At 41.2% G+C, this 18,324-nt stretch overlaps 1 protein-coding gene across 1 annotated transcript in view; it reads left to right on the plus strand.

The window, feature by feature from the left end:
- The first annotated feature begins 373 nt into the window (after window positions 1–373).
- LOC126336259 (hemolymph lipopolysaccharide-binding protein-like) overlaps window positions 374–18,324 on the plus strand; it is a 28,006-nt gene continuing 10,055 nt past the window's right edge. The window contains exons 1-3 of the mRNA XM_049999754.1: window positions 374–437; window positions 10,357–10,478; window positions 10,557–10,713. Coding sequence (XP_049855711.1) covers window positions 425–437; window positions 10,357–10,478; window positions 10,557–10,713 — 292 coding nt within the window. The 5' untranslated portion in view covers window positions 374–424. The remainder of the gene's footprint in view (window positions 438–10,356; window positions 10,479–10,556; window positions 10,714–18,324) is intronic.

Raw genomic sequence — 18,324 nt, forward strand, 5'->3', positions numbered from 1 at the left:
CTGCGCGTGGCCGCCAGTATGATACCGCGGGACGCAGGGGTGGCTGAGGTATGGCCACGAGAAGAGGAGCGTTGCAGCGTGACATCATTCTGCTTGTTTACAGTGCAATGAAGTCTGTAACGGAGTCCATAAAGTGCTTGAGATGATACCCGCTATCAGCTGCTCGTATCTTTTACCAGAATACGCCTGAGGGACAATGTCTGGTGAATTACTTACTTCATTACTAGTCTTGACCTGTGGCATGTAACAGAGATAAGTCACCCAACTCACCTGCCGTACAATGGACGAGGTCGTGCAAATTACGCTGTTCCGCCTGCTATAAAGAGTCTAATAATGGCCAGCAGAGGCAAAAGTGTCCGGAGCTGTTCTGACAGTCGTCCCGGTAGATCAGTATCCACTCCGACGCTGATCCTAGCAGCACGAAATGGGCTCCACAGGTACAGTGCCGGCTGTAAAGTATCGTACTGAGCTTTGCACTTGGTTGCCGACGTTATATTCCGAGCTGCGATGGACGTCTTCGGAGGTGATCGTGGCCATACTTCTCACAAGACTCATCAGTAACTATGACGTCTGGTCGCGAAAGCTTTTATTAGATTTCAAAAGTTTTTGTTGTTGGCTGTGCGGTTTATGAAGCACATTTGACTTCCATACATTGCTGCCCTTCAGGCAAAGACGTTCAGAAAAGCCTTTCTAGTAATAAAATTTACATTAAATGTTAAAATATTCCGCTTTTTCAGAAATGCTTATTGCAATAGCCAATGTGTGTTTTATATTGTCTGTAATTCGCCCATCATGTTATTTTGCTGCCCAAATAGCAAAAGTTATCTACTATAATTAGTATCTCATTTTCTAACCTAATTCCCTGAACTCATTCTTCTCCATTTCATTACTCTTGTTTTACATTGCTTGATATTCATATCATGACGTCTCTTGAAGGTACTATCCATTTCGTTATTTGATCGAAATTCAAACTATGCTCCTCATAGTGTCTTACTTGTTTTATTCTAGAAATTTCTAACACAACGGTCATACAGCCCGGAACAGCCACCACAAACTTTTGAAATGTGCTGTTGCAGAAGAACGCCGTAGATTACATGCCTACCTCGAGTAACTAATGAGGAGGTATTCAGTCTAATAAGGGGAATGAAATTAATGAAGAACTTGATTGAGAGAGCGGGTCGGTTGATAGGCCACATCCTGACGCGTTAAAGAATCGTCAATTTCATATTGGAAAGAAATGTGAGGAATAAAAATTCTAGTGGGAGACCAAGTGATGAATACGACAAGCAGGTTCAAATGGATGTAGACCGCAGTAGTTATGCAGAGATGAAGGGGCTTGCACAAAATAAACCAGCACAGAAAATTGCATCAAACCAGGCCTTTGACTGAAGACAACAGCAACAAGTTAAAACATTGATTTTGCAAGTACCAAATTCGTGGAGCATTCCAAATTGATTTAAAATTTATTCTTTTCTAACAATAATGGTGCACCAGTTAACTCGTCACTATAGTTACAAATGTTTAACACAGTAAGTTGAAAAAGAGAGGGGAAGAGAGAGAGAGAGAGAGAGAGAGAGAGAGAGAGAGAGAGAGAGAGAGAGAGAGAGAGGGTGATATACATACGAACCTATGATTAACGCCTTCCCTCGAAACATTCTGTTCTTCATATCTCCTGTGTGTTGCCACAGATTATGTGTCACTGATCCCATTTGTACTAAGGTGCCTATTTCCTTGCACCACCCTGAGTGAAATGCATAACTTCTAATTGATGTTCATCAACGTGCAGTCTTCTGCAGTTGTCCCCTGGGCAGAAAACAGCACTTGGGTCGTGAATCTTGAGACTGTAATAAACTCTTAGTGAGGAACTGGTATTTTATAAATAATTTCCAGTTAGTCTGTTTACAGGGGATGCCACTTGTTTTTTGTTTGCAGAATACAAGGAACTACACAATTATATTCCACTTTATGAGTCACAAATAATCCCCAATCTTTATACTTTCATCAAAACAAAACATTTAATTGCTTATTTGCGCAATTACTATGAAATTTTTCTCAACTTCGTATCCACATAACAAAAAATTACTACTTCTTAACTAATACCGACCGCGGAAGGTAACATTTCTCTCCTAAAAAGACTGCCGAATCAGCTCTGATCTTACAGCCGAACCACTTCACCCGCCATCCAAGTTACGAACGATCCGAAGGTCACGGAAGTGCATAGTCTGCCTTTTCGTTTATCAATTGTTTTTTATTCAGCTCGTAGCTAACACTTTTGAAATAATGGAATGGTAGTAAGCATTGAGAGATGCTTTAATGTCAAATGAAATTAAGAACGCTGTTTAGTTTGTGTAATAATAATTTCAGAAGATTATTATTTTTGCGCACAAATTCCGAATGCAGCAGCCAGTCGCGGAGAAGGACCATAATTTAGGCTGTCTTTCCCACTACAACCATATCGAACAAAGCATTTGTCATCGATACCTCACACCACATTACGTCATCTTGCCCCTGCTGCCTTCTCAACTGCTCCATGTAGCCGAATATGATGGCTGTAAATCCAGAAATATTACAGTAATACTTTTGTAAAAGGGGCTGCTTTAAGACCCAAGCAACATAAGCCACCGCCTGGGGCCTGAAATTTAGAGGTCCGCCAGAGGCGCCACAACCGTAAGACTTCTGTGCTGTACATATCACGCTTAGTATCGTAAACTGACACAGGTGAAAAAGAAACGAGGCAAGATGAGAGAGGATCACTATATAATAAGTCGCTTGTTTGGAAAAATGTTGCCGCACGGCCCTGCTTGGGTGGCGAGAGAATCACTAGAATTGTAATCCCTGTAGACTACATCCCATTTTCCCAACTGCTCCCATTACATCAGCGGACGGCATGGAGTATGATCATTAAGGACAGCGCTGGATGGTGTGGCTTCTGTGGATGGAGGGTGTAAATACAGCGTATATTGACAGACGAGTAGTGGCAGTGTGTGAAGAGTGTGACGTTCCTGGAGAATGAAAATCTGCTCTATAAAAATCAATGTGAATTCCGCAAATGGAGGCCCTGCGAAACTCAGCTCTCTCTGTCCCTCCATGAGGTCCGCAGTGCCGCAGACAATGACGCTGGGTTTGATACCTTGACTTCAGGAAAGCATTTGACACAGTGTCGCGCTGCCGTTTAGTGAAAAAAACTACGAGCTTACGGAGTATTGGCGCAGATTTGCGAATGGGTTCAAGACTTCCTCGCAGACAGAACTCACCACGTCGCTCTTAACGGAAAAAAAATCGACAGATGTATTTTCCGGTGCACCTCAAGGAAGTCTGGTAGGACCGTTACTGTTTACAATACATATAAATGTTGTAGAAAGCGCCAGATGCTCTCTAAGGCTGTTCTTAGATGATGCGGTTGTCTATAACAAAGTAGCAACGCAAGAAGATAGTAACGATTTGCAGAATGACCTCCAGAGAATTGATGAATGATGCAGGCTCTGGCAGTTGACACTGAGCGTAAATAAATGGTAATAAATAGGGTAAGAAATCCCCTACTGCACAGCTACACTACTGATGACAAACCGCTGGAAACAGTACCTACAGTAAAATACCTAGGAGTAATTATTCAGGCCGCTCAGGATTAGCCGAGCGATCTTAGGGGCTGCATTCATGGACTGTGCGGCTGGTAGCGGCGGAGGTTCGAGTCATCCCTCGGGCATGAGTGTGTGTGTTTGTCCTTAGGGTAATTTAGGTTAAGTAGTGTATAAGCTTAGGGACTGATGACCATAGCAGTTAAATCCCATAAGATTTCACACACATTTGAACAAGTAATTAATCAGAGCGACTTTAAGTGGAGTAATCACATAAACCAAATAGTGGAAAAAACAGATGTCAGACTTAGATTCATAGGAAGAATCTTAAGGAAATGTAAGTCATCCATAAAGGAAGTAGCTTATAATGCGCTTGTTCGACCGATTCTTGAGTGTTGTTCATCTTCTGGGATATCTTCCAGGTAGGTCTGATAGAAGAAACAGAGAAGACCCAACGAGGAGCGGCACGTTTCGTCACTGGATCGTTTAGTCGGCAAGAGAGCGTTACGGAGATGCTAAACAAAGTCCATTGGCAGACCTTAAAGAGATAAGTTATTCATCACGGAGAGATTTACTATTTAAATTTAGAGAGAGCACTTTCCGGGAAGAGTGGGACAACGTATTACTTCTCCCTACATACGTCTCACGTAATAACCATAAGGAGAAAATTATAGAAACTAGAGCCAATACAGAGGCTTACCGACAATCATTCTCGAGTGGAACTGGGTTGGAGGGCTCAGTTAGTACACACCATTAGGTGGCTTGCAGAGTATGATGTAGATGTAGATGTGTGCACAATCACGAAAAAGTATCAACGTAACACGACAACGCTCCTCCCCACCACTCGAAAAACGTGGCCTGCCATCGCTGAACTGGGGTTTCAGGTATTGCCACATCCACCCTATTCTCGCCCCGTTCTACCACCTACCCGGGGCTACGAAACCTCTGCGAGGACGTAATTTCGTAGACTTCCAGGAACTGCGAGCAGATGTCCTTCGGTGAATGTGACAGACTCCAAAAGTGGTTCGAGGAAGGCCTGCAGAAATTAATGAGGTAAGAACAAGGGAATACGTTCGGTGTGGCAGCACCTGGAACCCCATTCCTGCGATGGCAGCCGCGGTTTTCCGACTCGTGCCGACGAGTCTCGTCGTGTTACAAGAGCACTTCCCATGGCGGTGCACACTATCCATACACTGCCGCCGATCACCTCTGAATCTCCGTTGTGTTTGCATCCTCTTTCCACAGGAATCACATCGTCTATCGCTGTCTTTGATGATCACAGTCCATGTTGTCCACTTACGTAATGACAGCAGTGGGTAAAATGGGCTGCGGTCCTACCGTGAAGGGATACTCTACTAGAGACTGTTCTGCCACCTACGATTAGATCAAAGTAGTACGTAATTGCAATTGTAGTGATGAATCAAATGGCGCACCATGTGTGATGGGAAAAATAAGTGTAAGTCGATAATACTCGTAATGCTCTTTAGACCTAAGAAAAATGTTCTTCAAACGGTACTAAATTATGTCAGCCTATATATTTTATAAATAACGCACTTTATTAGCGTGTCTTTACTAACTGCCAAATGAACTACCTACTGAAGCACAGTTCAATACTAATGTTCTTGTGTCTCCCTAGATAACGCATGTGGAAACTCACATACAGAAGCCTTCTATTAGAGATGATCATATCATCGTGAAAACAATAGTTTTGAGTTATTTTGATGTACTTGGCAGCGTAGTAACATCATGTACTTTCCAATGTTGGAAAGGTTAATAACAAGGATATTGGTAAACCGTATTATACGCTTAGTATGCCTACCCTGATTAATGATGATGAATTGGTGGAAAGGTGATGGCTGTTATGGTAATATATCTGTCATTCATGATACGACTTCGTATTATTATAAATAAAGTTTACTGTTTATAAATCAAACACTCTTCTCATTTGGCTCCGCGTGGAGAGATTTCGTAACCACTTTAAGGCAGATGCGCTTATCACAAGGACGCCGCTTGTCTCAAGGTTGCCTTGACAAATGTCTGTTTAAAGTACCACTACGTCTATGTGAAAAACATAGATTTCGATTTATTAGTCTGCTTGTCGACTGACGATATTGTAAAACGGCGAAAGCAAAATCCAGTGGGAAAATACGAAATATTTGTGCTGCCCAAATTCTTAATTTACGTTTTTATTGTTATTGGAAGACTTTACATTCGTAATTTATTTGTTTTTATTTTATATTGTTTTATTTATTTAAATGTCAAGTTCCGTAGGACGAAATTGAGGAGCAAATCTCCAAGGTCATGGAACGTGTCAGTACATGAACTTACAACATAAAAAGTAATAACAGATAAAAATAAATGTTCATGAACCTGAAAGAAAATCAGTTCATAAGTTTAAGCAAACGCTATCAGCAATACAATGAGAATCATCTTATTTTTTCAAGGAACTCCTCGACAGAATAGAAGGAGTGACCCATGAGGAAACTCTTCAGTTTAAATTTGAAAGCACGTGGATTACTGCTAAGATTTGTGAATTCGAGTGGCAGCTTATTGAAACTGGATGCAGCAGTATACTGCACACCTTTTTGCACAAGAGTTAAGGAAGTCCGAGCCAAATAGAGGTTTGATTTCTGTCGAGTATTAACCGAGTGACAGCTGCTTATTGTTGGAAATAAACTAATATTGGTAACAAGAAACGACATTAAGTAATATAAATATTGAGAGGCCAATGTCAAAATACCCAGACTCGTGAAAAGAGGTCGACAAGAGTTTCGTGAACTCACACCACTTATTGCCCGAACCGCCCGTTTCTGAGCCGAAAATATCCTTCTAGAATGGTAAGAGTTACCCCAAAACATAACACCATACGACATAAGTGAATGAAAATAAGCAAAGTAGACTAATTTACGTGTCGAAATATCATTCACTTTCGATACCGTTCGAATAGTGAAAATGGCAGTATTAAGTCTTTGAACAAGATCCTAAACGTGGGCTTTCCACGACAGCTTACTATGTATCTGAACACCTAGGAATTTGAACTGTTCAGTTTCACTAATCATATGCACGTTCTGTGAGGTAAAACGTCAGGTTTTGCTGAATTGTGTGTTAGGAACTGTAAAAACTGAGTCTTACTGTGATTTAACCTTAGTTTATTTTCTACAAGCCATGAACTGAGGTCGTGTATTGCTCTACTTGAAACCGAGTCAATGTTGCACACAACATCCTTCACTACCAAGCTAGTGTCATCAGCAAACAGAAATATTTTAGAGTTACCCATAATGCTAGAGGGCATATCATTTATATAAATAAGGAACAGGAGCGCCCCAACACTGATCCCTGGGGCACCTCCCACTTGACAGTACCCCACTCAGATCCCACATCACAGCCGTTATCAAGATTGTGAATAATGACCTTTTGCTGCCTGTTGCTAAAGTAAGAGGTGAACCAATTGTGTGCTACTCCCCTTATTCCATAATGATCCAACTTCTGGAGCAATATTGTGTGATCAACACAGTCAAATGCCTTTGTTAAATCAAAAAATACTCCAAGCGTTCGAAACGTTTTGCTTAGCCCATCCAGTACCTCACAGAGAAAAGAGAATATAGCGATTTCAGTTGTCAAACGACTTCTAAAGCCGAACTGTACATTTGATAGCAAATCGTGTGATATAAAATGATCAGTTAACCTTACATACACAGCCTTTTCGATAACTTTTGCAAACACTGATGGCATAGAAAATGGTCTAAAATTATCTACATTATCACTTTCTACCTTTTTATAAAGCGGCTTTACTACTGAGTACTTTAATCGCTTAGGAAACTGACCATTCCTAAAGGAAAAATTACAAATATGGCTAAATACAGGGCTAACATGTGCAGCACAGTACTTTAATATTCTACTAGGCACTCCATCATAACCATGAGAGTCCTTAGTCTTCAGTGATTTGATTATTGTCTCAATCTCCCTCTTGTCTGTATCACAGAGGAGTATTTCAGACGTCAATCTCGGAAAGGTATTTGCTAAGAAATTTATATGATTTCCTGTAGATATTAAATTTTTATTTAATTCACCAGCAATGCTCAGAAAATGGTTGTTAAATACTGTACATATATCTGGTTTATCAGTAACAGAAATATTATTACTGCAAACTGACTTTATATCGTCAACCTTGTGCTGCTGACCAGACACTTCCTTCACAACTGACCATATGGCTTTAATTTTATCCTGTGAATTAGCTATTCTATTTACATACCACATACTTTTTGCCTTGCTAATAACGTTTTTAAGCACCTTACAATACTGTTTGTAATGGTCTACTGTAGCTTGATTGTGACTGCTTCTAACATTTTGATATAATTCCTGCTTTGTTCTACATGATATCCTTATCCCACTAGTCAGCCAACCGGGCTGTCTATTACTGCTAGTACCCCCGTTTAGAATGTCCTAATGGAAAGCAACTCTCAAAGAGCATGACAAATATGTTATGGAAAGCATTGTATTTATCATCTATATTATCGCCACTATAAAATCTTGCCACTCTTGTTCCTTGACAAGCTTTGAAACATCTCTATTGCTGTTGTATTAACTTTCCTACGTAGTTTGTAATTAAATACGACATTGGATTGAGTACAAAAACCTTTTAGTGTTAAAATTTGTGCATCATGGTCTGAAAGGCCATTCACCCTTTTACTAACAGAATGCCCATCTAGTAATGAAGAATGAATAAAAATATTGTCTATGACTGTGCTACTGTTCCCCTGCACTCTAGTTGGAAAAAACACAGTTTGCATCAGATCATATGAATTTAGGAGATCTACCAACATCCTTTTCCTTGCACAATCAAGTACAAAATTAATATTGAAGTCACCACATAGAACTACTCTCTGGTACTTCCTACAAAGTGATTCAAGAACCCTCTCTAACTTAATCAAAAATGCTCTGAAGTCGGAGTTAGGGGACCTATAAACAACAGCAATTAGAAGTTTAGTTTCACTAAATTCAACTAATGCTGCACAACTTCCAAATATCTGTTCAGTGCAGTGTCGTGATACGTCTATGCACTCAAATGAAATACTGTTTTTTACGTACAGAGCCACTCCGCCACCTCGCAAGGAACTCCTTGAGAAACAGCCATCTAATCTGTAGCCTGGTAAAGGAAGCCTCTGAATTATCAAATTATTTAAGTGGTGCTCTAATAAACCAATAATGTCAGAGTTAACATCTATTAGCAGTTCAATAACTTTATCTCTAATACCTCTTATATTTTGATGAAATATGCTAATTCCTTCTTTACTTGGAAACATTACATCGTCTGGAGGTGAGTCCTTAGAGAGAGGCACTTCCTTTAAGCAGGTATACGGTTTCGATACTGTTTCGAGCGCGCACGGAGGATTTCAGACAGTCGTTCTTCCCACGAACCATACGCGACTGGAACAGAAAAGGGAGGTAATGACAGTGGCACGTAAAGTGCCCTTCGCCACACACCGTTGGGTGGCTTGCGGAGTATGAATGTAGATGTAGAGTAGATGTATCAGCTGACTTCAGTCTAAAAAAGGTGCAGCTGTATAACCAACTACTACAGGAATTTTTCCATGAGTGATACCACTACCACCACCACCACCCACTACACTGTCACCTATAAGCTTAGCCAGCCTCCCCTTCCCTTGCCAATTGTTATTGGACGAAATCAATTAGTTTGACCGAATAACAGTAACGAACAGTATTGTATGATATCTGCGATTGGGGAATGTGTGGACTATATAAAATGCTGTTGATAAGAACGGAACTAATATCTGGGAGTCTCTGAAGCTCGCGCGAACACTCTTAAAGACTCAATATACGTCTCAGTACACAAATTGTTACACTCCACAGACTTATCTCGAAGTGTCGGATTTCTGAAGTACTATTTAAGTTGTCCAATGGCTGTGTCAAATTGATACTATGTTAAGGGACATAAAGGAATTCGCTCCGAAGATAATTTCTACAGCAGGACCAAGTTTTTTAATTTGCTGTAGTTCAGCTGTTAACAGGGGATGTGTGATGCTCGAGTGAGTCGTTGACACGGTGCTACCAGTATTCTTCTTCTGACGTGAACAACTCAGGGTACCCTCCGCCACACACCGTCAGGTGGCTTGCGGAGTATGGATGTAGATGTAGATGTAGAACATGTGCACGGAACGTGATGCGGAGTGATTACGTTTCTATGCTCAACTTCTGCAACATAATTGTTATTGTTTCAGCAACTAGAAACAGTTCAAATTGAAATTATCACAGCTTTTCCGACATCCTCAATGTTTCCTGAAGAGACATTCATATCGTAACTATAAATGTTTCTTACCAAAGCGTGATACTGTGTAGCACATTTATTAGGACAGATCTATAACGAGTTAAATTGAATATTCTGAGGATATGTGAGAGAGCAAGAGTATAAGCTAAGGAAAGTTGTTTCCCTAAATCCGTTTGACGCTGATTTCCGAGCATTCACAACACGATAACGTGATTGCAGAATATTAACCGTACCTTAGTATCTTCATTTTGAACACAGAAACCTGTCGCCGTTTTTGTTGCAAATATTCTCTCCCTCAAGGTGAAGCCTGCTGCCATCAGCGCATTTGGACCGAAATGCTTTGTCTGGAGTTGAGTTCTGCTATATTCATATCATTCTTCTCATAAATTTGGCACTTGCAGCATGACACCCAATTACTTAGACTGTGAACACACAGTACTACATAACTGCAGCACGCTAAGGGACCACCTATTTATCTGCTGATTTCTTTTCCAGTATTCCTGACGCCTGGGATTACTCTGATAATTGCAGTCGCTTCATTGTCAGTGTCTGCAGGAGAGTTGGCGCATACTTCCGAAGCAAAGTCTCAGCATCCGGTGGTGAATACGACTGTTAAAGTAAGTGGTGGGATGTGTACTATGAGGTGGCAAATCTAGATGCTTGTTTCTCATGTGATACTCTTGATCCATTCATAGACGACCGTAACTCCCAGGACATCAAACTCAGGACACGATGCTGGTAAATCGGCGGCTTGCTTGATATACGAAATCGTTGTCACGAATCACATCACAATAAGCCAATTCAATCAGGGGTCTGAGGAAGTGACACATGGGTCTCTGGAAGCGACAACAGGTGAGAGATGTTCTGTTGTTTTTGATCGTCAGTGGCCTCTGATGCATGAAATATTAATAACAATATATTTTAAGAATTTAGGTGTTATTAAATAATTCTTAGATACATTTTTCTTTTTTTGCCAGAATATACAAAATGTCTGAATGCAGGTTAACTCTGAGAGACGAATAGCTCCAAACGGGAGTATAAATGCTAATATGAGTAGGCAGGTAGTTGCGAAAGCGTCTGGCGCCTATCTCGACTACTGCTCAACGTGTTAGAAAATCTCCCTCCTCCTCAGATTCAAATGTTGGATCTCGAGACTCCTGCAGATACACGGAGAGCTGTCGAAATTTTTGAAAGAAATTGCCTATTGCAGATATGGACTACAACTGAAAAATGACTTGTAATAAGTCAGCTGCCAGAACTTAGCTGACACTTACAACACCTATTTAACTGATAATTAAATAGCAATTTGTAATTTCTATTGTCATTAACTGGCGGCTACAAGAGTTGCAGGATTTTAATGGTGCATCATTTACATGGTATTTCCTATTACATCTATAAATAAGATAAAATTGGGATTCTTTTTCTTGGATCAGCTCCTATAACCGTCTGGCTACGTCTAAAGGACAGTGTACTACTGAGTGACGCCAACAAAAACCATTAACATACGCATTACCTGACAAAAAGTGAAACATCCAGAAATCACGGTAGGGTGTCAATGTAGCTTCTTAAATACCGTTGGCGGTTATTAAATTGATCAGAGTTGTAATTTGTCTGTGACAAGTAAAACGGCCACCACAGTGCCGCAGTGCCTGGCAGAGTGTGTAACAAGTGTGCGCGGCTTCAGATGTCGCGTGAAGGACAAGGACATGCAGGGTACTCTGCATCTCTGCATCCACATATATACTCCGCTAGCCACCAAGCGGTGTGTGGCGGAGGGCACAATTGCCGCCAAAGTCGTATTCACCCCCCCCCCCCCCCCCCTCTGTTCCACTCTACATCCTCGGCGAAGATCGGATTTCGGAATTTAGTGAGCAGCTCCTTCCGCTTAGGGCGTCTTCTATCTGCAAGTGTGCCCCACTTCAAACTTTCTATCAGATTTGTAACGTTCTCGCGTTTGCTGAATGTACCAATCATGAATCTTGCCGCTCTTCTTTGGACCTTCTCAGTCTCTTGAATCAGACCCAACTGATAAGGGTATCATACAGATGAACAATACTCTAATACTGGACAAACTAACGTACTGTAAGCAATTTCTTTCATTGAAGGACTGCATCGCTTCAGGATTCTACCAATAAACCGCCATCTAAAGTTCGCCTTACCCGTTACGTGTGTAATCTGATCATTCCATTTGTGATCATTTCGAATAGTCACACCCAGATGCTTGACGGATGTTACCGCTTCCAAAGACTGGGAATTTATTTTGTACTCGTGCATTAATGGGGATTTTCGTCTTGTTATACGTAGTAGGTTACACTTACTAATATTACAAGATATTTTCTGCAAATCTTCATTGATTTGTTCACAAATTTCGTGTGATACTACTTTCCTGTAGACTACAGCATCATCGGCAAACAGTCTAATGCCGTTGCCAATACCATCAACCAAATCGTTTATGTAAATCGTAAAAAGCAACGGACCTTTTAGGCTGCCCTGGGGCACACCTGAAGTTACCCTTGTTTCTATTGAAGTCACCCGTTTGAGAACGACATACTGCTGTCTTTCTGTCAGAAAACTTTCTATCCAACATCATATTTATCGAATAGACCGTAAGCGCGCACTTTTTGGAGCAAGCGACAGTGCGGAACTGAGTCGAACGCCTTCCGAAAGTAGAGGAATATGGCATCAAGCTGGGAGCCGGTATCTAGAGCCTGTTGTATATCATGCACAAAGAGGGCCAGCTGTGTCTCGCATAACTGCTGTTTCCTAAATCCGTGCTGGTTTCTGCAGATGAGCTTATCAGAATCTAGAAAGGTCATTATGACTGAACACAAAATATGTTCCATGATTCTACAACAAATCGAAGTCAGTGAAATTGGCCGGTAATTATGTGCATCCGTTTTTCTATCCTTTTTATAGATTGCTATGACCTGGGCCTTCTTCCAGTCCTGTGGAACTCTCCGCTGTTCCAGTTATCTCTGATAGATGATGGATAAGAATGGCGCTATATTTGTAGCATCTTCTTCTTCTTCTGTAGTAGTCAATTCAAGGATTGGTTTGCAACAGCTACAATGGCAGCTTGTCTCCATTCTGTGCGTCTTTCAGATTTTCTCTTCGTTTCTTTGTAGGTGTTACATCCCACATCTTTCACGATTTGACCTATGTACCTGAGCCGTGGTCTTCCTCTTGGTCTTTTTCCCTCGACATATCCCTCTATGATTGTGTTCAGGAGTTCTTTATGTCTTAATAGGTGGCCTGTATATTGCACTCTTCTTTTAACAATGAAACTCCAGAAGCTTCTCTTCTCACCTGCTCTTTCCAGAACCACTTCGTTTGTGACTTTGTCTATAGATTTTATTTTGAGCATGCGTCTATAGCACCACATTTCAAAAGAATTTAGCTTCTGGTCTTCCTCTTTCCCGAGAGTCCATGTTTCACACCCATAGCGTGCCACACTCCACACATATGATTTCAAAAATCTTTTTCTGATTTCAAGGCTGATGCTCTTAGATGTTAAAATGTTTTTCTTCCTGTTAAAAGCAGCCTTTGCTTGAGCTATTCTACTTATAACTTCTGCCTTGCTCCTTCCATCCCTGGTGATATTACTGCCCAGATAAGTAAATTTATCAACTTGTTCAAGCAGTTCATTGTCTACATGAACTTGGACTTTCACTTGATCTTCTTTGTCGCATGCCATTACTTTTGTTTTTGCTTTTTTAATTCTCATATTATATTCTTCAGCCATAACTTTCTCCAATCTATTCAGTAGGACTACAAGATTTTTTTCACTTTCAGCCAGGAGAGCTATATCATCGGCATATCTTATCATATCTATTCGTTGGCCATGAATTACTACACCTGTCTGTGAATTTTCCCTTACTTTTTTCAGCACCTCTTCAATGTATACGTTAAGGATAACAGGGGGTAGTGCACAACCTTGTCGGACACCTTTCCGTATCTGCACCTCTTCTTGTTTTGTCCATCCACGGATAACTGCGGTCTCGTTTTTGTATAGGATCCATATCATTTTTCTATCTTTATGGTCTATTCCTACTTTTTTGAGTACCTCAAACATCTTATCCCATTTAACATTATCAAAGGCTTTCTCTACATCTACCAAAGCTATGTATGTTTTCAGGTTCTTATCTAGTCGTTTCTCTATTATTAGTTTTAGAGCAAATATTACTTCTCTGGTTCCTCTATCCTTCCGGAATACAAACTGCTCTTCGGAGAGTGTAGCTTCGACTTTTTGTTCTATGCGTTTTAGGATAATTGAGGTTAATATTTTAGAGGCGTGAGTAACTAGGCTGAGCGTCCTATAATTTTCACATCTTGTAGCATTTGCCTTCTTTGGAATGGGGATCATAATGTTCTTCTCAAAGTCTGTAGGAATTTTACCCTGCTCGTACATGTTGAAAACAAGATTATACAACTCCTGATTCAGTTTTGCTCCTCCAGATTGCAGAAGTTCGGCTGGGATATTGTCTATACCAGGCGATTTGTTGTTTTTCAATTTTTTCAGAGCTAGTTCAAACTCTTCCTTTAATATACGTTCACCTATGTTGTGTGCATCTACTTCTGTTTCTTCTTCCATGATGTTTTCAGACAGGTCTGGTCCGCTGTACAGTTTTCCTATATATTGTTTCCATCTTCTTGCAACTTCATCATCGTCATCCAACATATTGCCACTTTCATCCATCACAGTCCTTCACTTGTTTCTTCTGTCTCCAAAGCAATGTCTCACACATTTATAGGCCTTATTGATATTTCCCTTGCTCATGTTGTCCTCAACTGAAATACAGAGATCATCAAGGTATTTTTCTCTTGCTTGTTTTGCCTCTCTGTTGATTCTATTTTTCAGACTCTTGTATTTCTCTTGGTCTTCCTTCTTCACAGAATTTTTCAATTTCCTTCTTTCTTCCATCATATTTAGTAGGTCATTAGTGATCCATTCCTTCCTTTTCTCTGTCCTTTCTTTTCCTATTACTTCTTCTGCTGCTTCTGAAATACCGGTTTTTATTTTTTCCCAGCTGTTTTGGATGTCATTGCAGCCCTGTGCATTTGTTTTCTTGTCTGTTTCTAGTTGATAGTGCTTCAGTGTACTTTCGTTTTTCAGGTTTGTCAAATCCCATTTATAAGTACTTCTTTTTTTAATGTTCTTGAATTTTAGTTCAGTCTTCATCATAACGAGTATGTGGTCACTTTCCACATCAGAGCCTGGATGATTTCTAGCATAGTCAACATATAATCTTATGGAGACACCATCTGGGCCAGAGGCCTTCCTGGCGTCTAAGAATCTTAACTGTTTTACAATCCTGGATACACTAAACACGATGTCACCATCGATCAGACACTCGTGTGGGATAGCGTTATCAATACCGACAGAGTTTGAAAGGGGCTTCACTGTGGGTCTCCGTTAATTTGACCCAGCTTTGTGAGGCATTCGGATAAAGCCATATGTTGGACTGCATGAGAACTTGAGGGCATACATACTGGCCGTGAAGGTTCCCCCAGTCGACCAGATCTGACCACCACAAGGGAGGATCACAATACTGTACACCGGGCACAGTGTGACCCATTCAAGTTTGCGCCTCGCATCCGAGAACAAGTAATGGACTCACTGGAGCATTCCGCATCCTTCCACACCATCGATCAGAGACCAGCAGCAACTGGGCTAGGGAGTTACAGGCCCCAGCGTAGGCTGCCGTCAGTGCCACAGCAGAAACTGGAGTGATGCCGTGATCAGGAAGCATGGAGTGATTATGAAAGGCGTCGGATTGTGGTCGGCGATGACTTGCAGTTCTGCGCTGTCCTGGTCGACCTTCGTCGGCGACCATGGTGACAACTTGCAGAGCAGTCTCGTTCTTCCAAATTTTTATAGAGGCACAGGGGTATTACTGCTGGCGTCATGGGGTGAGAAGCCATGGGGTATGACCACCGGTCACGAATGGTAACTATTGAGGAAACTCTGAAAGCACAACGGTAGGTAACGTACATCCAGCGACCTCGTGTGTTACCTCTCAAGCGACACTACCGTGTTGCAATTTTTCAGGAGGACAATGGTCGTCCATACTTGGCTTGTATCAACATGAACTACCTACTATATGTTGAAGTACTCCCATGGCGAGCAAGAACACTGTATGTGTCCCCAACAGAACGTGTGGGGTCTTTGGGGTCTTATCTGACGTGAACTCCGTTGCACCGTCGGTATCAAGGATGTTAAGCACCATATACAACATTTGTGGACCATCTTGTATCAGACACAACAACTTTATGACACCCTTCCCAGCTGAATCAGTGCACTCATCCAGGCCGTAGGTGATTCAACATGATACTAACGAGTGAGCTCATACTACCAAGCTCTTTATAAATTTGATTCTGTTTTGTAATCATTGAAATGACCTTCACAAACCTTGAAGTTTCAATTCGTTACCTCTTGTCCTTCTGAGTACTTCATTCATTGGGTCATATAGTGTAGGTTTGGTTGTAAACAGCTTTCTTGCAATTGAGTGCTTTGGTTCAAACATTTCCTACTTTTCTTGATCTTGTAGGACGAGTTTTCATACCTACCATACTACTGTTGCTCTCCAGAAGCAGATTGTAATTCAAAACAGTTGCAATACCTCTACATCGAGGATATTCACAAATTCAGCAGCGCAAACTGTTCTTTGAGGCACAGACTGGCAGGGAAATACGTCTGTTACCTTCATTTAGTGGCTCAAAACTCATGCAGATGATGATGTTTCGTTATTATGGTGTTCAGTCCGAAGAGTGGTTTCATGCACCTCTCGATGCTACTGTATCCCGTGCAAGCCTCTTCATCTCCTAATAAGTACTCCAACTTGCACACTTCTTGTTTTAATTACTGTATTCATCTCTTGTGCCCCTCTATGATTTTTAGCCCACACACTTGCCTCTAGTAGTGAACTGGTGATACCTTGATGTCTGAGAATGTGCTCTATCAACCAATTCATTCTTCCAGTCATGTTGTGACTCAGATTTCCTTCTTTCCTAATTATTTTCAGCAGCTCCTCATTAGTTATGTGATTTACCCATCCAATATTTAGCACTCTTCCGTAGCACCACATTCGAAAAGTTTCTAATCTTTTCTTGTCTAAACTCCTCATCGTCCATGTTTCACTTCCATACAAGACTACACTCCACACAAATACTTTCAGAAGAGACTTCCTTCCTAACACATAAATCTACATTCGACGTTAACAAATTTCTTTTCTTCAGATACGCTTTTCCTGCCATTGCCATGTGTGAGTCATCACACGTCTTATGGACCAGATGGAAGAGTTTTACGATGCCTGTGTCTCTCGAGACTGTCAGTTCATCTGATGGAAAGTCGTCTACTCCCGTTGCCTTTTTTCGACTCAGGTCTTTCAGTGCTCTGTCAAATTCTTCTCGCAGTGTAATATCTTTCATCTCATATTCATCTACGACCTCTTCCATTTCTGTAAAAGTGTCATCAGATTCACTGTGCAGGGCCTCTGGTTCAAAGGGAACTATGGAAGAGAAAAAACAACATTCTTAAAAAAAATATAATTATGTTCCTGTCGACTTTAGTTAACTCGGAGCTGTCTACATGAGTACCACGCAGCTACCCACTTGTAAAAATACTGACTGCATGGCGTCGGACTTCCGTGGTCCGCTTAGAGGGAACCAATGGTGTGCGAGGGATATATGACGTGAGTCTCTGGCGCGATCAGCGAAGAGACGTAGCAGACACGAAGGCGACGCCCTCTTCTCTGCTGGCTCCCGAACCGAACAGACGCACCTCCTTCATCTCCCTGATGGCATCCTCTCAGACGCTCCCCCCCCCCTCCCCCGCTTCAAGACCGACGCTGTATACTGAACTTGGATAAACGTTCATTATGGTTTAACCTGACTTTTTGCTTTAAAACGAAGGGAAGCCCCAACTTCACCTGCCCGCTCCTGACCATCCTCAACATCATCTAGCCCTGTACAGACTCTCTATATGCGTCTTTCACCTTCCAACTTTTCCTTCCTTGCTTAGGACTGGTTTTCCATCTCTGCTCTTGATATTCACACTGACATACAATTAGATTTTCATAGGACATGGACAAAATACGAGTGCTACCAAAATTCTGCCATGTAACAGAGAATACACGATTTTTAAGTACGCACCGGCGAAATGGCAAACGTCTTACTGCTGCTCAAACTACAGAATTTCGCAGTCAGAATAATATACTATTTCACAAATATGTAGTGAAGCATTATAAGGACCTACTCCTCACAGTGAGTCAAATGTGAGAAATGGACGTTTCCGATAGTAGTGGCAATTTAATATTCATGTTCTGTAGTTCTTTTACCGACACAGGGGATGTATATTTGGTATAAGTGCCCTTTACTACGAGACATTTTACATGTGTTTTCGTGAGCCTCAGAAACAGCGTTTGGTATTGCCTTCACTTTCCAATATATTTTGTCCACCGTGAT

This window comes from Schistocerca gregaria, chromosome 2 (assembly GCF_023897955.1).
Source record: "Schistocerca gregaria isolate iqSchGreg1 chromosome 2, iqSchGreg1.2, whole genome shotgun sequence".
NCBI lineage: Eukaryota > Metazoa > Arthropoda > Insecta > Orthoptera > Acrididae > Schistocerca > Schistocerca gregaria.